Source organism: Camelus bactrianus, chromosome 7 (genome assembly GCF_048773025.1).
Source record: "Camelus bactrianus isolate YW-2024 breed Bactrian camel chromosome 7, ASM4877302v1, whole genome shotgun sequence".
Classification (NCBI taxonomy): Eukaryota; Metazoa; Chordata; class Mammalia; order Artiodactyla; family Camelidae; genus Camelus; species Camelus bactrianus.
This window is the reverse complement of record NC_133545.1, coordinates 2,610,670-2,627,346: the sequence shown is the minus strand read 5'-3', so window position 1 is coordinate 2,627,346 and position 16,677 is coordinate 2,610,670. Positions and strand designations below refer to the sequence as shown.

Sequence of the window (16,677 nt, the reverse complement as noted above, 5' to 3'; positions counted from 1 at the left end):
TGACTGTGAAAGAGTGTGTGTGAGCGTGTGCTCTCCCGGGCAGTTCACGCCCGACCCCCGCCCTGAGCGCTATGGGAGGTCAACGGGCATGGCGGGCACGGGGAAGCGGGCTCAGCGGTGACGCCCTGCAGACACAGATGTTTGAGCTCGTGGGCCTTCCGTCCGTCTGTCCTTTCAGGGCCGGGGAGGTGGAGCCGGCGCTTGGCCTCTGGGGGCGCATCCCCGTATCTACCTGCAAGGGGGGCAGGAGAGAGCAGAGGCCATACTGGGGTTGCTTCAGGGACGCAGCGACATCACTCACCCGAGTAAATGTCCTGTGTGACCCGCCCGGTGCCCGGTGTCCCTCAGGAACAGAGCGCTGAGACCCCGGTCTCCCACCCCCATCCTGTGCCCAACCCTCTGTCCTCACTGCCTGGAGGTCGCTAAGCATTCACTGGCACCACTGGGCCAGGGGGAGGCTTCTGAACGTGCTCCTTTGGTGGGGATGGGACATCTCTGTTTACAAGGGCCCTGTCCGCAGCGCTGGCCGACTTCCACGTGTGACTGTAGCTGACAGAGTCATGTATGTGCCCAGAGGGCGAGCAGGGAAGACAGGGGACCAACAGAAGCCACTCAGCTGGGAGCTTGGCTGATACTCTGCCTGTGGCAGGGGGAGTGTGGTGCAGGCTGCCTCCTCTTCGAGGAGATGCGACAGAAAGCCAGCCAGATCCGCTGTGCGCTCTGCTTCTGAGCTGACCAGAGAGAATTCCTTCAGACCAAGGGCACTGCTAAAAGGAGCAAGATACCTGGTCACTCACGTGATAGGGACCGAGGAGCAGCCAAGCCTAGGAGAACCCAGGAAGGGTGGGAGGAGCCGGGCCATGTGGTGAGGGACACCGAGAGGAGATGTGGGAGCACTTGTTGGAGTGTCTCCCACCGAGAAGATGCCCTTCAGTGACTGTCCCCGTGCCCTTGTGCCCGGCGTGGCCCTCGGAACACTCACTTTCCCCATCACCCCCTGGTGTGTGGGTGATGCTGGTGATGAGATGGGCCATGGGGGCGGGCGTGGCAGCCCAGGGTCCCGGCACCCTCCAGGAGGCGGGGGCAAGTCCCTCCGGGGGTGGGGAGACTCCTCAGGACCCGGTGTCTGCTGGGCCAGCCGCTGCCCCGCACAGCGTGCCCAGGCCTGGCCTGTCTGTTGCAGGGACGGCACCCCGGGGAGCCAGAGCGTGTCCGAGCGGTTTGAGGTGACCTGGGAGACGGTGATGGTGAGCAGTCACGGGGCCGTGGTGGTCAAGTGTGACGGCCGGGGCAGCGGCTTCCAAGGGACCAAGCTCCTGCATGAAGTGCGGCGGAGGCTGGGCACCCTGGAGGAGAAGGACCAGCTGGAGGCTGTGCGGTGAGGCCCCGCCCGGGGAGGGGACAGGGGGCAGAGAAGCGAGAAAGGCGGGGTGGGCGTGCTTCCTAAGTGGGGGGCGCGTTTCTTGTCCGTGTGCACATTTTGCCTGCGACTCGCTCGGACTTACAGCGTTCTCTGGGCCGCTCCGGAGTGAGCTCCCGCTGGTGCCGCTCCTGCGGAGTTTTCACGCCAGCGTGCACAGAGCCTCGAGGCTTGTCCATTTACTGCCTGAAACAGGTGCAGAGACCGCGAGGTGGGCCTTCGCGGCTCCTCAGTTGCTTGGACAGACCTTGGCCGGCGTCCGCACATCTTTGCCCGTTGCCCACTGGGTGAGAGGGAGGAGGGAGGGGGGACGGAAGGAAGAACAAGGACGGGAGTGGGGCTGGAGCCCTGCAGGGGTTGCCGTCCCTGAGAAGGGGACCCTCCGCCCTTGCAGGTGGCAGGTGGGGGATGGGCACGTTTTGACCCACGGTTTCTTCACAGCCTCATCCCTGAGGCAGCAGGACCAGGAGAGAGTCCCCGAGAACAGAAAGTCTTAGTGCAAGGGGCGGATGCTCACAATTAATATTGAATTTCATTGTTGCCCTGGAAAGAAAGACACTGAGAACCTGTCTCAGGCCAGCTGGCCTGCGGACACCTTAGTCAAAATGCAGTTTTCACAGTTTACAGTACAGGGATTGTAGGGCCACACGTGCCTTTTCCCGGGAGAGCGCAGACTCGTTCTTGGAGGGGCAGGTGGGGCAGAAAACACGACTGCCATCTTCATCGTGGATAGGGTGCGCGACGCTGGACCCCAGGCCCTGGCGGAGGACACGGCGTCCTCCGGGCAACCTGCAGGCGGCTGGCCGCCGCTGGCTGTCCCCCTCTGAGCTGGGGGCCGAGAGGGCGCCAGGCTGTCTCACACTCGCTGTGTTTCTAAAAATAAGGGATTGGCCAGCCATCTGTTCAGAAACAGGGCAGGACCTGTTCCAGAAAAACAGTAAATAATGTCACCTTTCAAGCCACTGAAGCCTCCAGGAGCAAGAGTGCAAGCCGGCAGCGAAGGCGCAGACCTCCTCGGGGGGCCGGGACCCAGACGTCTCGGGCGGCAGGAAACTCTCCTTGATTCAGGATCTGGTGTTACCGCGTGCAAGCTGGTACTGCTCGCCGCACGACAGGCCAATAAATCGAGAGACGGGGTGTTGGGGCAAGGAGGAAGGACTTTATTCAGAAAGCCAGCAGACTGAGAAGATGGGGGACTGCCCCGTGTGTGGTTCTCCCAACTCCCCCTCCTGCTTCTGGCCCAGAGCCCACTTCCATCACAGCTGACCCGAGCACAGCCCCTCCCAGGCCCAGCGCCGTGCAAAAGAAGAGACAGTCATGTGAACGGATGGACTGGACACAGGAAACGCTACACTAGCACTTGGAGCACAGGCTGCAGCTGCAAACAGTCCTGCCTGGGGGGCTTCTGGGAGGAGGTGGCTTTTGGCAAAGACCTCGCCACAGAGGATTAACAGGGATTTGCCAGCAGAAAATGAGAGGTGTATGGAAAAAACATTGTGAGCAAAGGCGGAGGTAATGTAAAGACACAGCCTGTGCAAAGCACACCGACAAGGCAGCCTGTGTGGCATGGAGGGGCAGGGCAGGGCCAGATCAGGAGGCATTCCCACACCGTCCGAAGCAGCTGCTGCTTGCCCTGTAAGCGGCAGAGTCCCAGCACAGGACTTTTAGCAAGGAGGTGGCAAGGTCACCTTTATTTTCAAAACCATACTCCTGGTGGCAGTATGGCAAGTTTTGTGGGCCCGGGTCCTGGCAGGAGACATTCACACCGGATGCTTTAGGGAGAGATGGATGACGTGCATGTCTACAGAGGCGTGGCAGGGCAGGGTCCCCTGGGCGGCGGCGGCCCCAGCTGTGGGAGTCTGAGCGTGAGAGGCAGCGCCACGCCCCGGAGGAGGAGTTTCTGCGGCAGAGCCAGCAAGGTTTGTGAGTGAGTGAATGCGAGGTTGGACCAGTCGAGCCGGAGGTGTGTTCTGTGACCCTCACAACCCCGTGCCCGCCCACCGCCCGGAGCAGGACAGACTTACCGACCACGTGTCTCCCCCAGCCACTCCTTCTTGCCACATGAAGTCCTCGGCTGTGAGCCTCCCGGCTCTGATGGCACTGAGAGCAGCCGTGTAGTCTGGGACACCTGCGTCAGTGTGGGTCTCCAGGACTCGGTGCCAAGACGCAGGTACATGTGCAGAAGGCGTGTTTGTGCAGACTGCGGGGGCCGGAGCACAGCAGCGGCAGAACCATCAGGCCGCAGGGCCATCTGACCTTGGCAGGAGGGCCTCTGACAGCAGCTGGGCTCTGAGCGTCTCTGTCAGGACGACGGAAAGCCCAGAGCCCAGGGGCCAGTGGAGGACCCCATGCCAGTCACTGCCGGGTCAGCTTGAGCCACCCTGGAAGGTGGGAAGGCATGACCACCGGTGCCCATCAGCCAACAGCAGGCCGGGCTCTCCTGAAGAAAGGAAGGAGGGCTCACCCCTGCCCTCTGTCCGAAGGCTCCACGTGGGCCCACAAGACCCCCTTCTCCTCCAGGGTCTTCTCGCAGACCCCCACCCACAAGGCTTCTAACATCCTCTCCAGCTCAAGGCCCTGCCACTGGTCCCCTCGGGGCTGTGTCCCAGCTCCCTCCCCTGAGCACACATGTCACACCATGTGATCAGCACAGCCGCGTCCGGGTGTCAGCCCACCTGCCCAGGGACTCGGTGCTCGGCCGGGGCCTCCCCAGTCCTCGCTCTGGGCCTCCGCATGCCCCGGCACGGAGCTGCGCTCAGCACGGGCTCCATCCAGGAGGACACCCTGGTTGACTCAGCCCCGCCGTCTGCTGTGCCTCGGGCCATCAGGCAGGAATCCGCTCTCCTTCATCTGGCGGCTACACTGTTCACCAGGAAACAGTCGTCACATGGGAACCGCCGGCTGATGAGTGGGAACACAGCAACAAGATGATAAAAATGCCTGACATTGGGGAAAACAGCTTTCCCGAGAGGACTCCAGAGCTTTTTACAACGAGGACCATTGCTGCAACGAACGGGCTGTGGATCAGGAAATGAGTCACCAGGGAATTAGATGAAGGGTCCCCAAGCACTGGAAGCTGCCTGCTGAGAATAAAACCCGTGATGTGTCCCCAGCGGGGACGGAGCCCGAGACCCGGCTCTGCCCTCTGAGTGCCCGTGGCTCACCCCCCCGCCGTGCTCTCCGCAGACTGCCGCACGGATCCCAGCTGTTGGGGTCAGGTGGGCCAGCCACCCCAGACCACTCCACCAGGTGCCCCCAGGTGCACGTCTGCACATCAGGGATTTGGCCCCTGCGGAGAAACGTGCTCAGTGGTGCCACGTGTGTGCGCAGGCCGACTGTTCTGAGGGCCAGCCTCGTTGGGGGCAGTGGCGGGGTGTGTGTGTGCGTGCACCTCGGACTCCTAAATCCGGCAGACGCGACTGGAAGTCCTCCGGGCTCTCCTGTGATACCTGCCCCGTGTTTTTAAAGAGCAGACGTGTTCAAGGTTGTGTTAGTTTCCTTGGGCCAGAACACCAAAGTCAAGGTGCGGGCAGAGCTGCACTCTCTCTGAAACCTGGAGGGAGGCCCTGTCCTGGCCTCCGCCCGCTCCCAGGGGCTGCGCCCCTCGGCTTGCGGGCGCGTCCCTCCGTCCCACATCTTCACGTGGCCGTCTGCTCCCTTGTCTCCAGTCTCCTCCGCGTGTAGGACACCAGGCCTGCTGGATTAGGGGCCCACGCTCCTCTGCTGTGACCTCACCCAACTTCTGAATTACGTCTGCAGTGGGCCCTCCTGACGAGTACGGGCACACTGCGGTTCGGGGGTTAGAGCTCCAGCGTATTTTTCGGAATTCAACCCGTGGTAACTGCGCACGTCAGCGACACAAAGCCCCTCGCCCTGCACCGCCCACCCGCCCGTCCTGCTTCCCGGATGCGACCTCTCTCAACCCCGCCGTCTCCTTCATCACGCGTCCGCCTCCCCGATTCTGAATAGTCAGGACCACAGCAGGATTCCTCACCACGGGACTCCTTGTGGGCAGCCGCCTGGTCGGGTGGACAGTCAGAGGGGCAGCGCCCTCGCCCGGTGCCCCTCGCGGAGCCAGGGGCCGCTCAGCCCTGCTTCTCTCGGCGTCACTGAGCTGCCCCTGCAAGTGCTGTTGGCCTCTCACCTGGGTCACTCTCCGTGGGCCTGTTGTCATCTTGCCTCCCGGGACCGCCAGCGCCCTTCCCAGTCGCTCAGACGCACCGGCGCTCTGCCCACCTCAGTGCTCCTCTCTGAGCCGTGGCCGCTTCCTTCTGCTCCACCTGGACCCCGTGTCTGGAGCATCACCTCGAGGCCCTCTCACAACTTTCTAGGCTGGGCCACGTGCCAGAGAACAGCAGATGAATGTCGCCCTTTTTATTTACTTTTCCCTTCAGATGTCTAGAAAACTTCTCAAAATGTCTCCATTCCAGCCCCGCAGTTGAGGTTGCTGTTTTCCTGGGTGTGAAATCTGCACAGAAAATCATTCCCATCTAGAAGGGCCTGGTATCGCCCCCCGGCCGGTGCTGCTGGTGAGCAAAACCGCGTCACTCTGTCTGCTGACCGGCCCCGGTGCGTGGCCTGCCTCCCACCCCCTGTCTGCAATTTCAGCCCTTGGGCCTGGCCTTTTCCCTCCGGGGGACCGTTGTTCTCTGGCCTTAGAACATTTTGACTATAACACGTTGAGAATTTCTCTTTTCTCTGTTCTTTCTTGCTGGAACTTTTATGATACTGATTCTGGTGCTTCCGGGTTTATTCTGGACAAAACTTTTCTCTCCTGTTTTCAGCCTTTCTGGTGAATGTTTATTCTCAGGTGTGACAACGCAAAACCCTAGCCTTCTTTCTGCGCCCGAGAGCATACTGTCCTTGGCTTCCTGGCTCAGTGTCTGTCCTCCCAGATGCATTAGTGATGGCTTTGCACCTGTTTCCTCTGGTCGCTGCATTATCTCTGTCCCCTCTGGATTCCTGGGTTTTTCTGTTTTGTTGTTGTTGTTTGAGTTTTGGTCTGGACTCTCATCTGGAAGGTCCCTTACGGTTCTGATGAAGCTCGGCCGCCTCTTCACCTGTAAGGGAGGCCCGAGTGCGGGGCCGGGTCTGTGTGCAGAGGGCTGCCTGCTGGCACGTAGGCTTTGCTGTGGAGCGGGGCAGGGACCCAGCACTTTCGGGGGGAGGCGCAGCGCTCCACCTGTTGCGAAGCCTCGGGCCCAGGGCCGTCGGCTCTGCAGCCCCGGCAGCGCTCTCCCAGGTGCCTGCATCTGGGAAGGCCGAGGGAGGCACCGGGAGGATGCAGGTTCCCAGTCAGTTTGCTGGTTGTGATCCCACACCTAACCCCCTGCTGAGCCCTGGTGTCGGAGTGCGTTCGAATTGTCCACAGAACCGAGACCTGGGAAGTTCAAGTGACAAGTCTGAAGGCCCCACAGCCCCTTAGAAGCTGCATGGGGGTGGACACAGGACATGCTGCCCGCTGCGGTGAGAACGGGAGCTGGTGAAGACAGGGCCCGTGCGTCCGTGAGCACTGGTCCCTGAGAGGCGCGTGGAGCCTGACAGGGACACACACTCCATGGGCGTGACGAGGACGGTGACCGAGGGCCTGTAGGGATTCTCAGACGGACTCAAACTTAGGTCAGTCCACAGAGTTAACACACGTGAGTCGTCAGTTTTCGACAAATGACCTGGGAAACTGGTTATATTAAAATGAACAGTAATACGCAGTTGTCGCTCGGTATCCACGGGGACAGGTTCTGGGACCCACTCGGATTCCCAAATGCTAGGTGCTCGAGCCCCTTCTGCAGAGCGGGCAGTGTTCGCGCACAGCCACCGCCGTCCTCCCAGGAGCTTGCAGACACGCGTCCCTCCGTCCCTGCCACCTCCTGTGTAAGTGCCGTGTCAGCAGCCGTGATTGCGGCGTGGGCGCCATGTGCGGCAATTCAAATGTCGCCCTTTGGAACTTTTTGGATTTTTTTCCCCAAGTATTTTCAGTCCGTGGTTGGTTGAATCTGTGGATATAGAACCTGGGGATACAGAGGACCGACTGTAATGGAGGCATAAAAGTCACCTGAATTTTTATCCTCATGAGAAGTCAGGGAAACTGCTGCTCCACGCGGGGCCTTCCCGCTTCCATGAACAGGCGTCCATTCACTTCGGACATTGGCAGTTAAAGTTCTGTTCTAACCAGGAGGGGCTGGCCAGGTCCCGGGATGTAGGGGTCCTTGAGGAGTTGGCAGGAGTAGGACAGGGCAGTCTCAGGCCCCAGGACGCGGAGGTCTGCAATCCCCTGGACAGAGAAGGCAGTTACAAGTGACGGCTGGCGCCAGCCAGCAGACACCAGAAAGAAATCAGCAGGCAGCACCTAGGGCGGGAGTCACAAGGAGGGCTCGGCGGCGGGGACAGCTGGCAGGTGGGTGCAGACAGCAGCCTGTCATCCGCCAGCAGGTGGCAGGACTTCCGCGGCTGAATGAGATTTCGGAAAGCAGAAAGATTCCAGTCACTTTGTGGGGAAACCAGGGACCACGGGGGAAAGCTGGAGAGATGCCAGCAGGGATAAGGCAGAGTCTGGACCATGTCAGGCCTCAGCTGGTGGCATCCAAGGCGGAGCCCTGGCAGGAATGGTTCTGCCACCAAATAGGTCCAAGGCAGGGACGCCCTCCCAGGAGTTGGGGACAGAGGACACTGCAGGTGGAGGGGAGCCCCATGCCCTGACTCAGAGCCCTGTAGCTCCCGGAGCGCCTGTTCTCCCAGCTGACCCCAGAGGACCCTCCCAGAGCCTGGGGCGCTGGGCATCACGTGGACCAAGTCGAGGGTGCACCCTGCAGGCCTGGGAGTCTCCAGAGCAGCCCCTGGTCTCTGCACCAGGGGTTCTCGGCCCGCGAGCTCTGCAGGCCTGGGTGTCCCAGTTACTGCAAGGGCGCTCTGGGTTTTTAACGAGGGCATATGATGCACCAAGTAAGTAAAAGCAGTGAACACTCGTATTAGAATTCCAGTAGTTCCTTCGGCTTAAGTCGGGGTTTTCATCCTCGGCACCGCTGGGACGCACGGCCCTAGGCCACGGGGCTGCAGGACCTGAGTGCAGCGCGCCCTAACCCCTCTCCCTGTTGCCCTTGCAGGCTGATGCTGAAGGAGCCGTACGTCGACAAGACGCGGGTGGCCGTGTTCGGGAAGGTAGGCCGTGCTGACCTGGGTCTGAGCGCCCCTGCTCGGGCGCTGACCTGCGCCGTTGCCAGGGCCTGACCTGATTTACTGGGAGTGTCTCTGGACAGCTGCGTGCGAGCAATTATTTTTTAAGAGAGTTTGGGTGTTCCGTGATTTCAGCAAAGGGAGCCTCTGACTAGCTCACGTGTCACTGCTTCTTTTCACATTATCTGGAAGGAAAGGCAGAAAAGAGGTCAGGTTCTTATGAGGATGCTCTGTTAGGCTCCTAACTGCTTTTCGGACACAGGCCTGCCGTGGTTCCCGGGCTGGTACCCCAAGAAGGATGGGGAGGCGAGAGTTTCTGTGTGTCTTTACGGCAGGAGTCATGTTAGCTCACTGGGTTCACTCGCGTGGATGGGAGTCCGGGAGGTTCACACGGAACCAGAGAAGCTCCCATGGTGGGGGCCCGTCTGAAGGCCATAGGGGGAGTGGTGGCACTGTGGCTGGGAGTCAGGTCTGTGGAGGGCCACGCCCTGCTGCCCTGGCACACAGCCTCCCGCCGTCAGACGGCCCGGACCCGTGGCCTGTCGATCTCGAGAAGGCAGGAGCACAGATGGCAGACATGGACTCGTCTTCCCTCTGGGGAGCACCTCCCAGCACAGGCCCTGAGAGGGGCCTCGGGGGCCTGGCTGCAGGTGGAGGTTCGGACAGGTAACCAGAGCAACACCTCTGCGGCATCACCTCCGAGCCCAGCGACTGGGGGGACTGGGTGCATGTGAGACGCAGCACCGCCCTGCAGGGGTCCCACACCCCGAGGGAAGACGGGAAAGGGGGGACCCAGAGGACAGACCGGAGCCTGGATGCAGAGTCCTGGGGCTCATTCTGTGCTGGCGATGACCCACTGCCTGCCTGTGCAGAGTCGGAGCCAGTGGGATCATTCATGGAGTAACTTTGGGCGTCAACACATCACTTGTCCCCATGGCAAAGGTACTGGCTCCAGGCGGGGCGCCCAGGCCCAGGTCAGCCTCCATCCAGGCTTTGCTCTTCCCCGAACACGCCGTCCCCTCCCAGGAGCGTGGTGTCCCTTCTCAGGCCCCATTCCAGGGCTGGCGCCTGAACCCCTCCCCACTGCCTAGGGCCTCTCAGAAGTCACTCGGGACACAGGAATAAGAGTCCTCAGCAGGGAAGAGGCTTTCTTGACAAGTGGCTGCTTCCGCTGCGTGGGCACCGTGTGCTGCGTGTACCAGGGCCCACCTGCCCTTAGAACGCAGCCCTCAGGCACCGAGACAGGTGGCGCTGTGTGTGCCGTGCTTGATGCTGGGCACCTGCCCACAGGGTCCCCCTGCCTCTTTGAGTGGTGCCTTAGATAGAGGTTCGTGGACTCCGTGATTGCATTTCTCCTGGGAGGGAAGCAGCCATCGGTTCTTTTCAGCGTGTGGGTTCGCAGGCTCTCCTCACATCCACCTGGAGGAGTCCGTGTCCGCCCCCAGCATGAAGCACAGGGCCTCCTGGAGCAGCAGGGTGCAGGGAGCTGTCCTGGAGGGGCGAGGGCTAGGCCGGACGGCTCTCACTGAGACCCGAGAAGGCCATGATGTTCTCTAGGAAAATGTGTTCAACACTTTTTTTTTCAAACGACCTTATTTGTTTAGAGCAGTTTTAGGTTCATAGCGAATTTGAGAGAATTTCCCCTCCCCAAAAACACACACAGCCTCCCCGACCTTCAACTTGCCCCCCAGGTGACACCTTTGTTCCCGTGATGGACCTGCACTGAATCCGAATCACCCAGGACCCCCGGGTCACAGCAGCCTCCGCTCTTGGTGTCGTACACGCTGTGGGTTTGGACAGATGTGTAATGACGTGTATCCATCACAGGATCGTACGGAAGGGTCCCACTGCCCTCAGAACCCTCTTCCCCCCCAGTTCACCCCTCCCCCTCCCCCAGCAGCCGCTCGTCTTTTTACTGCCAGCAGTTCTACGTTTTCCAGAACGTCACAGAGCTGGAATCACTCAGTGTGCAGACTCTTCAGACTGGCTTCTCTGACTTAGCAACACACATTTAAGGTTGTCCTTTCATGTCCTTTCGTGGCTCGACAGCTCATTGCTTTTTAGTACTGGACAACCCAGGGTCCAGATGTGCCCACTGAAAGGCACCTTGGTTACTTCCAAGTTCCGGCAGGTACGCATAAAGCTGCTGTAATCGTCCCCGTGCGGGTTTCTGTGTGGATATAAGCTTCCGGCTTCTTAGGGGGAACAGCAAGGAACACGGTCCCTGCTTCGTATGGTGAGGGCGTTCAGTTTAGTAAGGAACCACTAACCCGTCCTCCGTCGTGGCCGTACCCGCTTGCATCCCCCCGTGTGGACACCTGTCCCGTGCAGGCCCCAGAGCTGAGCACCACGGCAGACCTCTGGCAGTGACTCCTCGTTGGCCCACCCTCAGAATCAAACAAAATGGACTGACTCTGCCGTAGACGGGGAAGGCAGCGAGAAACGCTGCGTGAAGGCGCTGGGTTGGAAGGGTTGACCGTCGCCCTGCACTCAGCAGCGTTTCAGGTCCACGGTCGCCCCCACCCCTCTGCCACATCTCACCCTCGAGTCGCTGGAACACCAGGCCCCAAGGAGGGGGACACGCACATCACATATTTCATTGGAACAGCATTTGCTTTTCATCTTTTTTACCTCCCTTAAAAAATTTTAACGTTAAAACATTTCTAACGAAAGAACCACAGGGAAATGGTTGCTGGCGTCACTGGCCTCGTTGGGTCTGAGGCTGTTTTCACGAGGGAATCACTGACTTTTCCTCCCACTCGCCCGCCTCTCTGTCTTCGCTCCTTCCCAGGATTACGGCGGGTACCTGAGCACGCACCTCCTCCCCGCGAAGGGTGAGAGTCAGGGTCAAGTTTTCGCCTGTGGCGCAGCTCTCTCTCCAATAACAGACTTCAGACTCTACGGTAAGGGGCTTGGTAGACACAGAGTCGGCCCCACACGCCCCGTCCCCGCCCTCCCTGCAGCCCCGACTCCTGCCGGCCTCCCCTGCTCAGTCACCCACAGTCGGCTACCCGGCTAACCCGTGGGGGCGAAGCACCGCAGCAGAGCCTGAGGAGGGGAGGGGAGGGCAGAGGGAGTTCCCGGCCACTTGTTCTGAAAGAAGGTGGTTAACCCCCTAAGATGCCCCTGAACCGCATTCCCAACACACAAGACCGGGAGCTGAAACACGACCAGACCAGCGTCTGCGCCTGCGGTGGCAGGAGCTGTGTGGCAAGGGGAGGAGGCGCCCAGCCGTCACCCGCGATCCCTGCCGCCCTTCCTCTTTGACCCCGGAGTCGGGCAGGGCCCAGCACTGGGGCTCTGTCCCGGCGTAGGGGTGTTTGGAGGGGGCTGGGAGAGTGGCTGCTGCTGGTCCTGGGTGGCTCCACTCTGCTCCCTGCCCACCCTCCTCCCTGGCAGTGCCCACAGCCCTTCCCAGAATCAGACCCCCAGGGGTGGGAACCAGACCTCTGCCTGCACAATCATGGCTCTGTGGTCCCTGTTTTGGGGTCCGAGGCTCCCTCGTGTCTCCTCCCTCTGGTCAGCCAGCCTCTTTTCTCTGCCTGTGAATGGCTTTGTGACATGACCCTGTTTGGAAACATGCAGAGAGGTCTTCCCTGTGGGCTCTGTGAGCTGGCATTCGGGTCAGGATGCAGGGAGGCTCGGCTGGTAGCCCCGACCGCCGCCCTGAGCATCACTGATGGGAAATCCCGAGGGCTCCTGGTTGCTGGTCTGTGGAGCTGCTGGGGCCTCAGATTCCCCTTGGGTCCAAGGAACAAGCACCTCCCCCATGGCTGCCCCTCCCTGTGTGCCGCATCTCAGCACCCACGGGCCCCACAGAGCGGTCCGGGGACAACGGTGGAGTCGGGCCCCCCACGGGGTCCTGCAGCTGAAAGGCTCGCAGCAGATGCCCTGATCTGTGCAAACAGCTATGCCGCCAATTTCAACCTAAAACTGTGCAAGAACTCTCCTGATTCAACACGTCATGGTTTTCCCTGGGGATACGTGTAGCGCAGCCCACGCTCCTCGCAGCCACTGAGGCAGCCCCAGTGGCTTTAGTCACGCTCCTTCACGTCTGCCTGACTTGCGCACCCATGAAGGCCGCCACCCGTGCCCTGACCTGTCCCCGTGCCCAGGGCGAGGAGGGCCTCCACGCCGTCCCTTTGACTTAGCTAAGGGTGTCCCTGCACCCGTGGGAGCAGTTTGGCGCTCTTGCCTCCCTGACTTCCTGCCGGGGTCCCCAGGTCCTCACCCAGGACCCCGACCTGAGCCAGGGAGCGGGTAGAGCAGAGGCCGGCTGAGACTTGTGAGCAATAAGTAAATGCTGCTGGGAATTTGCCCTTACTATTTGTTCCCTCTCCTGTATGTGGCAATGGTGTGTGTGTGCGGAGGGCAGCTATCCTGTTTACTTAGGGTTCAGGTCAATTTGGTTTCGCTCAGTGGCATTCTCGCTGGACGGCTGTAACCCAGCCACCAACACTAACATATATACACGTCGCCCGCTGCTGTCTGACTGCCCTTGTGAAGACCCGAGAGGTTGAGCTGGTTTTCAAAAGCAAATCGCCACGCAGGTGGCAGCAGGTCCACCCCAGGCCCCCTGCCCGTCCCCCAGGGCGTCCCCCAGAGTCCAACAGGCCCCAGGGCCAAGGGGTAATGCTGTCCCCTCTGCTTCTGTCCAGCGTCTGCCTTTTCCGAGAGGTACCTGGGCCTCCATGGACTTGACAACAGAGCATATGAGGTATGTTTGGGCGCAGTCCCGGCTTGGCAGAACTGGGACTCTGATGAAATCGGCCAGCCTCTTCTCTGAATCACTCCCTCCCTCCCCTCCAGCCCCAGCCCTCCCCTTAACTCCTTCTGGGCCTGTGTCCTCTCCTTGCCCACCGTGAGAAACCCTCTGGGCCCTCCCTCCACCACCTGGTGAACTGCCCATCCTGGACTTGGAGGGCAAGGAGGAACGCTGGGAAGGCTCTGAGTGGAGGAGGCTGTCCCAGGTCCCTAGACGTTGGGTGTAGATGTCCCGATGGGTGTAGGTGTCTGCTGACCCCCTTTGTCCCCGGGTCCCTAGACGATGGGTGTAGGTGTCCACTGGCCCCTGTGTCCCCAGGTCCCTAGACGATGGGTGTAGGTGTCTGCTGACCCCCTTTGTCCCCGGGTCCCTAGATGTTGGGTGTAGATGTCCGCTGGCCCCTGTATCCCCGGGTCCCTAGACGTTGGGTGTAGATGTCCGCTGGCCCCTGTGTCCCCAGGTCCCTAGACGATGGGTGTAGGTGTCTGCTGACCCCTGTGTCCCCGGCTGCTTCTGCTTTGGGAGCATAAGCCCTTGATTGGGAACAGAAAGCCCCTGGACAGCACGTCCTGTCACAGGCGCTCAGTTGGCTCAGTGCGCCACCAGCGCGGCGGGTCCTCCTCTACTGCAGGCAGGGCTGCGGCTTCAGAGCGGAAGTGGGTGCGTGGCCCACCGGACTGTGGGCCAGGGTGTCCCACCAGTGGCATCAGGTGACATGACGGCCCAGGCTACTTGCAGTGGGAGAAACTTCTGCCTGCTCCCTTCTCCTCCTCCCCCTTCCTCTTCCTGAGAGGTGCTGAGGTCAGGGAAGGCCGCCCTCGTGAGACCTGCTGGGCGTGGTGTGGCGGGTGGGGGTGTGCCCAGGGTCTCCAGGAACTTTGTTTCCATCGGGGCCGGGCCTCTCAGTCGGGTGTCCAGTCCAGCCCTGCTGCCCGCCGGGCGGCGCTCACTCTCTGCTCTTGCCCCGCGCGCAGATGGCCAAGGCGGCACCCCGGGTGTCGGCGCTGGAGGAGCAGCAGCTCCTGATCATCCACGCCACCGCCGACGGTGAGCACCATGCGCGGGGCCCCACGCTTCCGCCTCGGTGCTGTCACGGGTTTTGACAAACACTTTCTTCTTTTTTTCTTTTCAACAGAAAAAATCCATTTCCAGCACACAGCAGAACTCATCACCCAGCTAATTAAGGGAAAGGCTAATTACAGCTTACAGGTACAGTCTGCGCGCACCTGCTCGGGTCCACACTTGGAGATGCGGTCCTTTCCACGGAGGAGGAGCCGATGGGCACCCAGTGCATCCCATTTCCACTCGCTCTCGGGTGTCCTGGTTGTCCGAGATGGGCGCGGCACCGCAGATCAGACAAATGGGCAGGGCTTGCTTTTTCTGCTAATTAGGTTAGCTCAGTTCTGCACTCAGGCTGCGTTAAAGCCCCTGTAGGACTCCACCACCTCCCTGCCCCCCGTCCAGCCCTGCGGTGAGCAGCAGGCCAGCACCCACACCCCCACAGTGTGATGAGGGTGGGGCTCTTGTCCCACGTGGGTGGCGGGTCCTGAGCCTTCTCCCACCAGCCTCCCCCTGGCTGGGTGCTCTGGGACTGTGTGGGGGCGGCAGCAGTCAGAGAGCACCGCCCTTCCCGAGGACCAGACTCATGGCCTTGACCTCAGTGGCACTGGTGCTAATCCACCAGCTCCAGCCTGCGTGCTTACCAGCAATGCACGATGCTGCTTCTGGAAACTTCTTCCATCTCCTTCCTGCCCTCTGGTTGTTGGGTGAAACGGGTATGACCCCAATGGTCTTTTCAGGTCCAGAGATAAACGAGAAACTTCCTCAGGCGGGCACCCACTCCTCAGAGAGCAGCAGCCCTGGCGCCGGCCACTTCCTGCCTCTGTCCCCCCGGCCTGGCCTGGCCTGTAGGGCCGGTGTGGGCTGTGGGGCCCCACGTCTCGCACGCACCGCGGTGGCCCCTGGTGGTGACTTCTCCTGCCTTCCTTGCAGATATACCCGGACGAAAGCCATTACTTTAACAGCGCCTCCCTGAAACAGCACCTCTACCGCTCCATCATCAGCTTCTTCGTGGAGTGCTTCCGGATTCAGGACAAGGTCCCGACAGTCACAGCAAAGGAGGAGGAGGAGGAGGACTGAGCACAGGAGCCCGAGGCTCAGCGTGGCTCTTCCTAGAACCGCGGACCCCCGGGAACCCCCGCCCCTCCCCACAGAGGCCGGTGGGGGGCAGGGAGTGTTACCTTCATAGCATGTGTGTCTCTGGTTCTGAAGGCAGTTGTACTTCAGAAACAAGCTCCTTCCCGGGTGGAGATGCGTCGTCACTCACGAGGGCGTCCCCGGAGCCCGGAACCACCGCTGCTCCCCCCCCCCCCCCCCAGAGTGACCGGTGCATCCCGCAACCCCTCCCCAAGGAACAAGGCAAAGGACGAACGGCAGTGAGGAAGCTGGCCCTGGACTCCCCACTCGCAAGCAGAGCAGTGAGACCCAGCCTCCGCCGGGCACCACGGCCCCCCCGAGCGTCACACGCTGTCTGACGCCCCCGCGCCGGGAGCACCCAGAGCGCAGCTGCGCTGACAGCGCCTGCTCGTAGCTTGGCTTGCTCAGCGCCCTCGCGGGCCGTGCAGAGTGTTCCCGTAGCTATGCTAATGGTCAGCTTCCGGAATTAATTCGTATTTTTCTATGGTTTTTACCTGACGCTGTCTCTGGTCACGGGGTGGTTTTGCTGTGCTTTTTTGTTTTGTATTGTTTGGCTTTGTTTTGTTCGGTCAATGTGTAGGCTTTGCGCTTGTGTGGAGAAGGAAACGGATCAGAAGTAACTAACTACTCTCTCCTCGAGGTCATCTTTAGACTTTGTGGAAGCGTTTCAAAACGCTGACAGGAACAAGCATCCAATACTATTCACTAAAAATTCATAAATAAAACCTCTCTCCCACCAGGCCGCATTAGGATTTGGCTTAGAGTCGCATTGTCCGTTTACATATATTTTTAACCCCATCCTTTTCCTCCTTGGTAAGTTGTCGAGTCTTCATATGCATTTGGTTAAAGAGACAAAGTGTTGACCCCACCTCCAGGTCCATCTCATGTGCTGGGGTGACAGAGGCCCTCGAGGAAGGTGGGGGCTGGTGTTGGTGTCACCCCCACCCTGGGGGGTGGCCCTGTCCCTCGTGCCGCATGCCAGCAGCCACATCGATGCTCTGTGCTAGCCTTGTAAGATAGCCTCTGACCGTGCGTACGTACGGCCAGCACCCCGTGCACATTTCCTGGTGGTGTATATAAAGGCAGGATGCTGGTCAGACGTGGCGCCGCGTCCCCTGCCCGCCAC

The 16,677-nt window shown here is 60.7% G+C and overlaps 1 protein-coding gene across 4 annotated transcripts in view; it reads left to right on the top strand.

Moving 5' to 3' along the window:
* The window catches only part of DPP6 (dipeptidyl peptidase like 6), an 846,122-nt gene extending 829,832 nt beyond the window's left edge, over nucleotides 1-16,290 (top strand). For all 4 annotated transcript variants that reach the window (XM_074366690.1, XM_074366691.1, XM_074366689.1 and 1 more), the window contains exons 20-26: nucleotides 1,184-1,378; nucleotides 8,521-8,575; nucleotides 11,382-11,493; nucleotides 13,249-13,307; nucleotides 14,330-14,402; nucleotides 14,491-14,564; nucleotides 15,348-16,290. In XM_074366690.1, coding sequence (XP_074222791.1) covers nucleotides 1,184-1,378; nucleotides 8,521-8,575; nucleotides 11,382-11,493; nucleotides 13,249-13,307; nucleotides 14,330-14,402; nucleotides 14,491-14,564; nucleotides 15,348-15,494 — 715 coding nt within the window. In that variant the 3' untranslated portion in view covers nucleotides 15,495-16,290. The remainder of the gene's footprint in view (nucleotides 1-1,183; nucleotides 1,379-8,520; nucleotides 8,576-11,381; nucleotides 11,494-13,248; nucleotides 13,308-14,329; nucleotides 14,403-14,490; nucleotides 14,565-15,347) is intronic.
* The last annotated feature ends 387 nt before the right edge of the window (nucleotides 16,291-16,677 follow it).